Below are 14,219 nucleotides of genomic sequence, written 5' to 3' on the forward strand. Positions count from 1 at the left end.
CACATTTTATAGTATTCCTTTTAAACTAGCAGGCTGGATGAATGTGTCTTTGAACCCGAAATCCGTCATATGTTATTAATTTAGAAATATCAGGGAGAACATCCCACCTCTCCACGACTGCTCCTCAGAGACCACTTCATGGCAATGCTCGCACTCCACCACCACCAGTCATTGTAAATAGGACATCAGGTCTATTTATTTTCACCCAATGTACTGGGCACGGTAGTCGTCCCTTGGATGCTGACGCAAGTCCAGTCTTGGTTGCCTGTCACCATGGCGACGGTGAGCCCTCAGCCCTGGCCTAATCAGAAACAGTTGAAGATGGAGGGATTCTTGAGGGCTCACATGTAGCACTCTTAATTCCCTGCCTCATACCGTTGCCATGATGCCCGCATGGAATCTCTCTAACGGAGAAGAAGAAACATTCTCGATCAAGACATTCGAACCTTCTAAGAAAGAGGAAACCACGGGGGCGAACGATTTATCCGAGCACACGCCTTAATTGCTTTCATATAAACAATTTCTGTTTTTCGCAGCACAGAAGAAGAAAAGTCTGCTTGGTGGGAAGCTATTACCAGCACACCAAAGAGTCTCAGTAATGGCTTCTTTCATTTCCCTCAGACATGGCGAAGCTCTGCTGGGTTATCGCTGACATCAGACGAACTCATTCTTTGCAGGTCAGGGACGTCAAAGTGACTAACCTCATAAGCTCGCGGGCAGTTCTGTGAATTATTCTCCAATTTGCTAGTAACCGAGAGACATTACTGGTAATGCGGTTCTGCTTTTTAGTTTGAGAAAGGTAAGGCCTTCTCTTTAAGTCGCTGTGCATTTACAGTGAGAGGAGCCGGCTGCCACTTGTGTAACAGCGCTGACAGGTTCTCGAGCTTGAGCTGCTTAGGTACCAGAGCAGAGTCTAATCAAAGTGGTATTACTCTCCTGCCTCACATTGTAGTTGAGTTGCTTCTATAACCTCCTCCTGCTTTCCAAATCCTCAACCCACACCTCTATTGAGCATCTTAATAAGGCAGAGCAGATATTCTTAATTGAATTCATATGATTAGACATAGCTGCAGTAGCTTTTCTCATTCCCTGGGCCTCTCTCTGCGGGGACAGTGAAATGGGTTGGCAGCAAATCCCTTGTTTGAACCAGCAACTTGGTACTTATATCATATAGTAAGCATATAAATCAGTACAGCAGCCGAGGAGTAAATAGGGTATATTGGAATATTGCTAAATTCACCTTTCCTTCTTTCTTTCTTCGAATGTCCTGACTCATTTGCATCTGAATTCACGATGCATGTATTTCTCCCAGAGCAGAAGTTGCAGTGTGCAGATTACTGATATTGCTATCATATCTGAGTCTCAGCAAGGATTTAGTACCCGACCACTGAGCTGCCGTTGAGTTTAACTGTGGTAAACAAACCAAGTGTTTTATCACCGGAAACTATTAGGAGTAGAAGTCAGCGATAGGCGCAAAATAAATGAGTGTACAATCACATTCTCTCACTGTCAGAGTTCCGTGCTGTTATGCTATAGATAAGTCCTGCAGAGCCAGCAGGGAGTCAGAGACGAAATTGAACAGTTCATTCTCGTAGTTGAATCTTGGAGGGAGCTAATATTTACACTGCCTGCTTCGTCTGTGCCTCCTCGGGTCATTTATCCGTGGCCGCCAATGCACAAGCTATTTACTCTGTTAAATGATATCGTAAGACACTTGCGTACTTTTCCGTGGTGCTGATTAGACGGTTGCATACGGTGGTTCGGTGTAACACCTTTTTAATTGCCTCAGGATTGCTTGGTTAAAGATCTACTGAAAGTTTAATGTCAAGGGGAATTTCAAATACGTGGCTTTGGCATGTATAATTTTCAACATTTAAAAATGTTACGGACCTAAGTGACAAGGTGGTGTCATCTTTAGATAGGTCGCAAATATAGTAGATGTTAAACAAAGAAATATTTGATTAACTTAGACAGTCAGATTCTCTGAAAGCACCCTTTTGCTTTAAGGAATCAAATCTTCTGGTCCTTTGCTTTTACCAAGGCATTCTTATCAGATTGGGAATAGTCAAATTTGCAGGCTTCCTGTCTCTCCATAGATTTTTTCTGACTGTCCCGTTGGTTATGTCTCAACAGCATCAGCCAAGCATTGCATCACTGCAGCAAACAACCATTGCATAGCAGAATATTTTGATCTAGTGCTGCCAGTTCAACTCTGTAAACTCCAGGCAGGCCCGGAATGGAAGCTATCTCGCATCTTTACCAAGGAGGGCTAATTAATGGAATGTTAAAGAGATTGTTGTCTTTCTGGCAGGTCGTCCATCTCTGCTGAGAAACTCAGAAACTCATTTAGGATAACCATTTGGCCCTAATGAAGCTAGCACAGAACACACTTATCTCAAAGTTCTCGTAGCAGGTATTTGAACCACATAGTTTCTGATCTACCAACCATGGGACCTTCAGTATGTTTTTATTCCTTCCAAACAATTTTTCTTGACATAGGGCATGTGTGACTAGGCAATGTGTAAATTGGGATTTCGTACAATTATAATGTTTTCGTTTCTGCATTTTAGTTTTCATTGTTTACTCAAAACTTTGGACAGACGAGAAGGCCATACATTTGTAACTAACTTTGCTGTCATGGGTTTTGTATTATGCATCAATCTATATTTTCTCGGCAAACAAACTTGTTTTTAGCTCCTGCTGTTGTGTGTTAGCAGACTGTTTCTACAGATGTTGCTGTGAGGCAGCACAGTTTCCTACAGCCATAACACAAGCTCAAAAGACACTGAACAACTCTCTTGCTACTGCAGCCTGCATACAAAAACATCCATAAAGATTTTAATAGTTTTAACTTGCCCAGTCAGTCACTCTACTTGCCATCGTCATTCAGGAAAACGCATGAGAGCAAAACTGGTTTGTTTTCCATAAATTAGCTTTTTCCATTTAAATATCCATGTTGTGAATGGAATATTTTTGGGCAGACAAACAAGGCAGACGACTAATGTTCTGAGAGGAGATATTTGCAGTCTGATCAGTGATTATACCTCTTCTTGGAACCTGATGATTTTGTGTTCTGTGGTTGGTTTTACTTCAGAGCCACTGTGCAAATATGCTTCTAACCATTCAAATATATATAAATTAACTTTGCTCCTGAATAAAATGATTAGGTAATTTACTCCTTAACATTGATTTTGGGGTTTACATAAATGAAATTAAGGGGTATTCGAACTCTGCATTGATTTACTCCACTTAACATACGTTTTGAGTGTCTTGTGTGTAATCAGCGATTTCATGTCTTTATTTACCTCTTGTCACACAATGGGTGAAAATTATTCAGAGGATCTAAATCTGCAATTACACCACTTCTGAGGATTGCGCCGTGCCTGTGAATAGTGTGATAAATAGCAATAGCACTGAACAATGATGAGGTTGAGTCTAGACCTCATGGCTCTCTCTCCTCCTTGCTTGATATTGGGTGATATGCATCATGATGACTGCAACAGGAGAGACTAAGACAGCCTCTGGATCCATAAAAAGGCTTTTCATTATTATCCGTTTATATATTGGTATCCCTGATGTCACCATTTAATAATGATACTATATACTTTTCCACCCCACAGTCAAACCATACAATTATCACAAATGTCACGACTTGAGCACCTTGAGCTGCATATCCTTGTGTATATGAATAGCCCTTTCTTCTCTTGCACGTCATAGAGAACTTGCTCCTTCACTGGAAACTTTAAATTCCTCTACAAGCAGGAGGGAGCTTGACAAATATAGACTTTATTTTCAGGTTTATGGCCTCTGCAGTATTTCATATGAATAGCATACTGCCATGTAGTGGCCAGAGGCCCTTTTTCATTGTTCATCCATCCTATATAACTCTAGAACAACTTGAGGACGTTTCCTGAAATGGTATACAAACATTCAGTTGGACCTTGGGACGGAACTGATTCGATTTTGATGATGGAAGGTCAAAGTTCAAGGTTGCTGTGACCTCATACTATATTTTTGCCTTAGGAACGTGATATCTCAGAAATATCTTTCAGAGAACCCTTTTAAATTTGATAAAAATGTTCACTTGGACTCATGGATGAACTGATTAGAAATTGGTTAAAGGTCAAGGTCACTGTGACCTTACAAACATGTTTCCGGCCTATTGAGCACAAAATCTCAATTTTTCCCATAGATAATACCAGTTGATTCCTGTGGTCAAAGGTAAAGGTCACGGCGACCTCATATTATTGTGAATGAAATATTTCAGAAACACCAGGAAGAATCTAAACTGCACTGGTTAGCAAAGGCAAACATTTGCTTAAGTTCTTCTTAAGCATCTGCTTTTCATAGTGCTGCACGTTAGGCAGTTAAACTTTCCCCTTTAGTGTTATTTATGAATCAACTTAAAGCAGGAGGGAACTTGACAGGTATTGCATGGACTCCATTATTAGATTATGTCCTTGGCAGTATTTCATATGGATAGTACTGCCAAGTATTTTGTTTAAAGTGATTTCGTTTTAGTATGATGGCATGAGGCAGGTGGTAGGAGGGGGTGGCAGTTGGAACCTGAGGATTGGCAGCATATGGATAATGAGTCCTTTAATTTTCCATACGATTTAACATAACGTGTAGAGTCTTGTGCACTGGGGCTGCCTATTATCACCACCCATGAGTTTTCAAGCCGTGAATTAAATTCTGTACATTAGTGCAGCAGTTATTTCTCACTGCACATCAAGTGTTTAACTTGGAAGTAGGTGAAGTTTGACTTATTTGTATCAGCACAACAGTTGCAGTTTTGATGTAATTGCTGTGAGATGTGATGATGCTTGAGGCGAGGCTGAATTCATACCTCCATGGACCTGTCTCGTTCCACTTTTGATCTCACGTATAACCTGTCAATCACAGTAATGCTGAGCGGGTTATCTATACGGCCCATTTTCCACCTGCTTGCTTTGATGCCCACCAGCAGTTTTTGTCTGTGCTGTCCGTATATGGCATGTAGTTCTTCAGAGGGATAATTTCATGCTTCTCGGACTTGAAGAACTGTGTTGTTGAGGTCTCTTTCTTAGCAGTGATTATCTTTTGCCTTGAAAAATAGCAGTGGGGCTACAGAGATTCCCTTCCCCTCCTGTTCTCATTAAACGGCAGACAATTGTATTTCCACCGGTACTTGAATTCTGATTGAAAGCTTTTATTATGAAAGAGACCTCCACTTTACATTTCCATTGCTGGTCTTGAAAGAATGTGAAAGGGTCCCCTTGTGGTTAATTTTCCCTCAGAGAAAAAACATCATCAAGACCAGGGTTGAAATCTGGGTTAACCAGCAGTGCTCGGCCTGAAGGTTTAGTTTAATAAGTGTTGCTCCATCAGAAGATCACAGAATACATTTTAAACAGCATGTAAAAGGTTTAAAACTCCAATAATTCGTTAACATTCGCTATTTCTCCCCATTTTCTCATGCAGTTGGTCGGTGGTGAGTTCGACATGGAGGCAAACTTCATCATCCAGGATGCGGAAAGCATCGGCTGCATGGTGGAGCTGCTGGAGAACTGTGACGTCACCTGTCAGGCGGAAATCTGGAGCATGTTCACGGCCATCCTTAGAAAAAGTGTCCGAAACCTGCAAACGTGCACCGAGGTGGGCCTCATCCAGCAGGTGCTGCTCAAAATGAGCTCAGTGGAAGACATGATTGCAGGTATGGTAATAGTATGAGCCTTGCTCAGTAGTTGTATTTCAAACATATGTTCATGTTCAGATGAGGCAGAGGATTATATTGGCAAAATGAAATTACAAATCGTCCAAACAATCGCCCCAAAAATGTATTCTGATGAAGATGGACATTATATTCTAAAGGCCAGCCCTACCCCCCCACGATCCTGGCAGTATTGGTTTGATAATTTCCAAAGCAGGAGTGAATTTAATATTTCTGTTAAACTTTAAATACAAATGCAGGAAGGTAAGGAAAGTAATCAGGTATGGACATTTCATTAAGTACGGTCAGCTAGTTTTTTTTTTTAATCTTTGATACATAATGGCCTTTATGAAATAGGCCCCTCACATTTGTATTCAGGTTGTGGTGCTAATTTCTTTTCAGGTCAGTGACACGTTTTCTATTTGGCACGGTCCAAATTGCATCCATACCTTGTGTAACTTGTAAATTATGTTTCAGCTGAGGAAATCCAAATGCATTTTCCCTGCGGTGCCTTGAAGTTAAACAATTGACCAGATGGACGTCACATTGATTTAAGTCAAGTTTGCGTGTAATTGTAGTAGAATAGTTTTTTTGTAATGAATATAATGGAATTTCACAGACAATGAACTTGGTGAAAATGAAGTTAAACTAAAGAAAAAACTGTTTATCATCTTGGGAGTTGGTGTCTATGAATACTCAAATCACCACAAACACCTCCTCTGCAGTGTGGGAGAATTATAATATCTGTAAAGTGCAGCTGCATTTGAAGATTGTTCCCTCTGTCCTCTTTCCTTTGTGTGTGTGTTTTTGTGTCTGTGTGTGTGTCTGTGTGTGCGTGCGTGTGTGTGTGTGTGTGCATGCTATCTTGCATTCAAAGACTTGCTTGTGGACATGTTGGGAGTGCTGGCCAGCTACAGCATCACAGTTAAGGAACTGAAGTTGCTCTTCAGCATGCTCCGAGGGGAAGGAGGCCTCTGGGTGAGTGATACCAGAGACACATCCCACTGATCTGTTTGTGTTCTGTCAGTGACTAATTGCAGAATGAGTGAAAATCAGATGTATTGACCGCAGTTTAAATGGTCTGAGAAAAAGCCTTGTTTTTATTGTTCTTTTTTTTATATTTGTCACCTGTGCAGCCGAAGCACGCTGTCAAAATGTTGTCCGTGTTGAATCAGATGCCCCAGAGACACGGTCCAGATGCCCTCTTCAACTTCCCTGGGCGCTGTGCAGCAGTAAGCTCACATATTCCTTTTTGCCCCCTGTATACAGTTTTAAAATGGTGCGATTTTGTGCATTTTATGGAGCCCAGTAGGTTATCAGGGTAAAATTGATTATAAATAATGCATGGGTAGCAAAACAAACAGTCTCCTATACTGTACAGTGATAAATAATACTTGGTAGTGTTGCAAAAGATTAAAGAAATTACCTCATGTCTGCAGAGCTTTGGAAAGTTGAGTCATGAAATTGTGATGTTCAGTTTAATCACAGCAATTTGTATACAAGCATAATCCAAGTGTAGCAAGAGTTCAGGTGCATTTTTAGACAGTGCAGATAAAAACGCATCTTTTGTAGGAAAGATTTAAATCTGAGTTTTCTAAATGAAGCAGATAAAGTGTCGAGCTGGTCGTTTCTCTCGGGAGAAACAAGACACTCAGTCAGAGGAAATAGGAAGAGAGAGAGATAGAGAGAGAGAGATGACGTTACATTTGCATCATGCTTGAAGTAAGTAAATAAGTTGTCAGACTAATTTCATCATATCTATGGTGGCGATTGGCTGAAGGCTTGAATGAAACAACTCTTTCAACAAACTTTGGAGATTTAGTTTAACTTTAGAGAAATGCAGATAAAGGGCCAGAATTGTGTCTGGATTTATTTCAAAGCGGCTGGACACTTGCCACCAAAACATATTTAGCATGCGCGGAGGAATTTAATGCAAGAAGTTTACTATTTCCTTTTTAGAGGGAAAACACGTATAGTGCATTCAGAAACTATTCAGACCCCATTAATTGTGTCTTTTGCCTCTGTTTTTGTTTTTTTTGTCCCAGGCCATTGCTTTACCTCCTATTGCCAAGTGGCCTTATCAGAATGGGTTTACGTTCAACACCTGGTTCCGAATGGATCCCTTGAATAACATCAACGTCGACAAGGACAAACCATACCTCTACTGGTGGGTACACGATTACACACACTGCTGTCCTGAGTCGAATCATGCGTCTCTCTCTCAGGGGCTGTAAATCTAACTTATGACGACAAGAGGAGGAAAATTACACTTTCTTGTTTTTTTTATCAATCTAATTGGTTGAGCTATGTATTAGGAACGAGTCCCTCCTCGCAGCGACCTGCAGTTTAGCAGCAGCTTCATTAAGCCTCCGTGCTCCCAACAGCCGAGGCTGAATGTGTGTTTTATGTTTGTGTCCATCCATTCGACATTTACTCCTGAAGTGAAGCCTCAGGAACTCTGCACAAACTTTCACTTGTACTCAAGGATAAACTTATTAAAATGTAAAGGTCAAGGTCACTGGGCTCATCACACATGTTTATTAAAAAGGAGAATGGGATAAAATGATGATGCAGTTTTACATCGGCAAGGTCAAAGGTCAGCTTCAGTTTTACATGATAATGATCTGTACAAAACACCTTTCTGGTCATTCCACTTCATCCCGTTCATTAAACTCCTTTAAAGTCTCCATTACATTCATTATACAGTTACATTATCTGAACTGGAGTCTACACAAGACATGTAAACTGCAACGTCACTGGGTAGTGAAGGCATCTAACTGCAAAATGGTTATTCTAGCTGACAAACTTAATGCGCTGTTTGATACCCTGACCTACAGTGATTTTTTCATTTGTGTGGTTTACGACCGGAACTTGTTTTTCAAGGTTAAAGTAGTTTTATGGACACAAATTTTTCACACTTTGGTCAACCAAGTTGTTTTATATGTGCTGTATGACTAAAAATGACATTGTTACAGAGGTGGACGGCTCCAGTGGGAGGAGCTGTGGAAGTATTAATTTAGATTTGAATATCTGCCTCATAAGGGCCACATAAGCAGCTCTTGCAAGGGCTTGTGGGTAATTAGAGCTTAAAATCAATAACCTTCAAGCACAGGGATGCTAAGCTGTTGTTTATGAAAGAGAAACCCCAGAATACAAGGGGAGATATGGAGGAATCGTTGGAGGGAACGACAGAGAGAGTGCAGAATACAGATTGTATTGGTAGTTTGGTTCAGTGTTCCACCATCTGCTGCCTGTCGCTGCCTCACCTGGATCACACACTTTAAATTAAAGAATCTGCTCACCTTGGAAGGACTGGTTCTGCGCCTCTCTGATGTGTAACATCAAAAAGGAAGAGAGGAGTATTGGCTGTGCGAAGTTGTTGATATTCATGTGGCAGCGATTCCATTCTCACAGAGTCACAAAAATGGGCGAGATATGCCGAGCTAATCCTGTTTATGCATTTCTCGGAGGGCCTCGCAGCTCAGTGGCAGGGCATGTAGACAACAACAAAAAGAGAATTGTATCTTCAGAAGCTGAAGCAAGGTTGCTGCTTTCCTCCTGATGTGTGATCACAGACAGGCTTGTCCACTGTTAGGTGTGGGGCTCTACATCTCTGGCCCCGCAAGCACCGGCAGCATGAAAGCCTACGCTCTTTATCTGCCTCGCCAAAGAGGTCTGCTTGTCTTAGTTGATCCCAGTGGGTGGGTGGTGGTGGAGGGCTTTGAAGATTGGGGGACTGCTATAGAAGTACAGACTGTAGGAGTGAAGTGAGAACATGTCTGCAGTCAAAACGATGTTGGGCCCAAGCAGGGAAAGAATGGGGATTGAGTATTCTAAGGTTGTTTGAGTGTGGGCTGCACAGCTTCTGCTCTTATTGTTCATGTTTGTGGCATTTTGCAGTGCTATGGAGTCAAGAGGATCAGAGTAGAGGTAAAAGGCTCAAAATCACCAAAGTGTGCTCATCAACTGAAGCCTTTTGTTCTGTGCCTGCAGAGTTTCCATGTTGCTGTAGTCTCACCTCATGTATTTCACTGTTTTTACTGGTTAAGGACAAAAACGTAATTCTCAGGACAATGTCTAGTTATCTGTCAATCATTGCTGTAAATTGTCTTGTGTCCTTATTGCCCAAGACACTCAAATGGTATGTTGACATGAATGTTATTATGCAGAAGGAAGCAACTTTTACAAATGAGTTACTGGTTTGTATATATGCAGGATAAAGAGGACATATCCAAACAAATAATTGAAAGCACAGGACTGGATTTCTCGGATTTCATGAACCTGAAATAACCTGAAATATATCAATCCTTCTTGTTGATGAATTCATTATTTTTAACCTGTTAAGTGTGCAGCTCATAATTTGTTCTTTTTCCCTTTACAGCTTTCGCACAAGCAAAGGCATCGGCTACTCTGCTCACTTTGTCGGTAACTGCTTGATCGTGACATCGCTCAAGTCTAAAGGAAAAGGTTTCCAGCATTGTGTGAAGTACGATTTTCAGCCAAGGAAGGTGAGACCAGCTTAAGTATTAATTCATGTGTTCCACATATCAGACAACCTTATCTAGACCAGAGAGATGGACGATGCCTCTCTTCTTCCTCCCATTCTACGAAAATGAAGCTGAAATTGGTAATACATTTACAGACAGAGTAAAAGGCGATTTGGGGGTTATTCTGCTGCCGATTTGCTGTCAATGATGATATTTTTACATCAATGTTTTCAGATCCATATAGGTAAGGAAATAAAAATGGTTAATTTTGAAGCCATTTGAATGGAAATAGTGGAAACTCAAGACAGGTGCTCTGTTAACCACATCTAAACATGAAGTGCATTAAACCATCCAACAAAACGCCAGAATCGCATCTGGTTGTGAGATGAGCTAAAGGCAAATAGCTAGAGGCCTTTAGTTTTGCTCCAAACAGAAATCATTCTTCTCTTTTGAATCACCCTGCCCTACTCACCACCTGCTCTTTTATCGGCATTACAACGTTGCACATGAGCCTGAAGTGTTTAAGACCCCCAGAGGAGTCTAACTGCTGTGATTGGATCTAAATGTAGATGAAAAAATGAAACTTAATTTAGCGTGGAATGTCAGTGTAGCATGCATGTCCCCGCACAGACGGAAAACTGGCTCAAAACATGTGTCAAACAATTAGAGCTTTCACACAACACCTGGGAACAACTATTTATCCCAGTAGCACTTCTCCAGCGCAGGTATCGTTCTGTTGAAGCTCTTAACAGATAAAAACCCATTGAATTACGTTTTTTAATTGATTTTCGGGTCCAGACATCTGCAGGAAAGTGCCTTTCTAAATTACGCCCGGGCACCTCGGCCTCTTCCCCTCAGCCATGAATCCTCCTCCCAGTGTCCTCTCCTCTGTGCACAGGCAGTTGTAATTTCACAAGACTGCTCGCTGTGCCCTTCTATGGTCAAACCAATAAAGAGTGGGTATGTAGACACACGGGAGATACTGTGATTGTCAGTCTCCTCCAATTTTCATACTGAGCAGTTGGATCGTGTCTAAGTGAGTCACTCTGCTCGGTGGCACCAGGTTGAAACCATATTATTGCCTGCAAGCTGCATGTTATGCTCCTGTCACAGGTCAACACAGATACCAGGCACACATTGGTTGGTAGGTTTTGACCTTCCTGAGCTTTAAGGAAACAATGTCTTGAGAAATGAAGCCCAGGCTCTTCGGGCTGGTTCTACATTGTTGATTTCTCAGCTCCTTGAAAATATTCCTGTACCCGTGGCTTATTGATGTTTTTTATAAATATGTATATGAAGGTGGAAGAAAAGGAAACCTCGGGTATTCATTTGTTTGTTGTCGAGAAAAGACAAATATATACACTTCTTCTACTAAAAAGCTGTCCAGCCCTGTGTGTAATTATGTTTTTCTTTCATATGTTTTTTGATGTGTGGTCATTTGTTCCACCTCTTTGTATTCTGGAGCCATCCAGCACAAAGGCTTACGGTCCAGCTGCAGCCTTTCTTTATGTATCAAGTCTTTAAGGCTGGATTCTGAAGTCTAGACTCACGGCCAAACTGAGCCCGTCATTTCCAACTTTCCACTTCAAAGCAAGGAGAAATATTTGGACAGACTTTCAAGGTTGAATCAAAAGAACTAACATCAGTTCTCGTACTGCTGCATCAGCAGCGCAGAATGTGAGATACATCCTCGGATAGAAACAGAGAACTTTGAAGAAATAGAAATGAAGCTCCGAAGTGATGGAATGAATAATGCATGTACGGGTTTTTGATTAGAAAATATGAGCAATGCAATTTAGGTTCAAAATTGATTTGTATAACTTTATGACTTGGTCCAACAATTAAAAAGAGTATATCATTAAATCGATCCCATTTTGGAAAGCTGTTACGGACATTAAAATCTGCAGTTGCCTGTTTTCATTTTTAATGCTGTAATAATTGAATTTTTTAAGTACTGTGAAATGTTATTTGTTTTGAAGATGAGTTGTTTAGAAATGGTTATTAATTTAAATTAATTGTTTGAACCCACTGACATCTTTAAAAAGTCACTTCTCAGGCTGTAGTTAGTGTTTTAACCCTGACTAAGCTTTAGTCTGATGTGGCTTTGTGCAAACAAAGCCACACCTCCTCACCTCCTCCGAGCCTTTGCTGTTATGTATTTATTCACAATCTCTCAATGCAGATTTCAAAACAACCGTCAGGTTTATCTTCATCTCTGGCTTTTAAGATAAACAAATTGTAGTGCTGAGCGTAAATGTTGGATATATTTCTCTATTAACCAGTGTATTTAAATGTAAAACTGCTTAACCTGATATGTAGCTCTCTTATTAAATCTCTTCGATCTGACTCTCTTCTCATCCTCAGTGGTACATGATCAGTACCGTTCACATCTACAGCCGCTGGAGAAACAGTGAAATCCGATGCTACGTTAACGGGCAGCTTGTGTCGTACGGAGACATGGCATGGCACGTCAACACAAATGATGTAAGACCCATTTCTTTTCACTCTCCCCCCCGGTTTTGTTGGTTATTGGCACAGGACCGACTGTTTTGAATGGCTGGAACTTGTGAGGGGGAAATCGATCAACACTAGTGCTCACTGAGCAAAATAGGTTTTATTATATACACATGGATGGGTATAAATATGAATGATACTTCAGGCTCAGTTTGAATATCCATTTGTCAGAGAATTGTGCTGCACTCAAGGGTGGAAGTTGGAATATAGTATGGCAGATTTGAATAAAAAACCTTCAATCAGAGTAACTGCCGTATATATGTTTGCAGATGATGTTGATATCATTACACTCAACCTCTCTTCTTTAAAATGTATGAAAATATTGTGAATGTTAGTGTAACCGTGTGTCGTTTTCAAAGGTTTTCATTCTGTAGCATTGAGTTCCTGTGATATTCCTGTGATACTGACTTTGGTACTTTGTGATGTAGTAGAAGGTTTACCATAAATTAACATTAGTCTTTGATTCCACTGCCCAATTCAAAATGACACAATTTTAACACAATCCCACCACCACGTTGAAATGCCATATAAAGCACTCTTCGACACACTTGCAGTTGGACACGTGTTGTGGATCTAATCTCATAAATTGACAGCCAGACCGGTGCTACTTGTAGTGGGTTTCTGGTTAGAAGTTGTGTGTAGATATTAGATTTTAACTCGTAGATATTTTGTATTATTCCTGTAGTTTATGGTTCTCCTTTCTCGTCATATGAGGCTGTAATGTTAAACTTAAATGTTCCCATTTTTAGATATATTTTTAATATTATACTGCTGCCATTTTCTAAGGTTACTCGCCTGGAGATGTAGAAAGAATATTGTATCCCTCTGCTCTTCCAAGCTTAAAGTTGGACTGAAGCTAGAAATCTTCTGGATAAGCATAGCGTTACATTTTGTTTGCGTTTCTAACACGGTTTAATGAAAGATGAGCTTAATCAAGATTTGGAATTCTCTATAAATAGCCGTGATCGTTTAGTTTCAGTTCCACTTGTAAAGGTCTTCATGCCGACTGATTCGTCAGCTGCTTTGTAATTAGCTGCTGACATTTTAAGTTATCCTTCAATTTTATCCTTAATGAAATCACAGCACACATTCTCCCTCTTTGCCCCTGAGGTTATATTGAGGTTTCATATCTTCATAAATCAGCCATAGTTTTCATTGTTCAGTTGGAGACTTGTCAAGGTAAGCACCGAAACAAGATAGAAAGTGAAAAGACGACATCTTGGTCTGGATGCTCCAGACTTTCTCCAGTGAATGAGCCTCTCTTTCTCTGTCCCTCTTGCAGAGTTATGATAAGTGCTTCCTCGGCTCCTCTGAGACAGCGGACGCTAACAGAGTATTCTGCGGGCAGCTGGGAGCCGTCTATGTGTTCGGTGAAGCCCTCAATCCTGCACAGATATTTGCAATTCATCAGCTCGGGCCAGGCTACAAGGTATGTACCGGAGGCTGACTGAATTAGATTACGTGTAAGCAGTTTGCATTACCTATCTATCTGTGGAATCAAGGCCCGGCTCTGGCCTGCCGCAGTT

General features: G+C 40.8%; 1 protein-coding gene across 1 annotated transcript in view; it reads left to right on the forward strand.

The window, feature by feature from the left end:
* nbeab (neurobeachin b) overlaps positions 1-14,219 on the forward strand; it is a 172,283-nt gene that overhangs the window by 30,049 nt on the left and 128,015 nt on the right. The window contains exons 2-8 of the mRNA XM_062385419.1: positions 5,464-5,695; positions 6,570-6,670; positions 6,829-6,924; positions 7,738-7,859; positions 10,074-10,200; positions 12,544-12,663; positions 13,976-14,122. Of these exons, the coding sequence (XP_062241403.1) occupies positions 5,464-5,695; positions 6,570-6,670; positions 6,829-6,924; positions 7,738-7,859; positions 10,074-10,200; positions 12,544-12,663; positions 13,976-14,122 (945 nt within the window). The remainder of the gene's footprint in view (positions 1-5,463; positions 5,696-6,569; positions 6,671-6,828; positions 6,925-7,737; positions 7,860-10,073; positions 10,201-12,543; positions 12,664-13,975; positions 14,123-14,219) is intronic.

The sequence above is a fragment of the Platichthys flesus genome, chromosome 4 (genome assembly GCF_949316205.1).
Source record: "Platichthys flesus chromosome 4, fPlaFle2.1, whole genome shotgun sequence".
NCBI classification, from domain to species: domain Eukaryota; kingdom Metazoa; phylum Chordata; class Actinopteri; order Pleuronectiformes; family Pleuronectidae; genus Platichthys; species Platichthys flesus.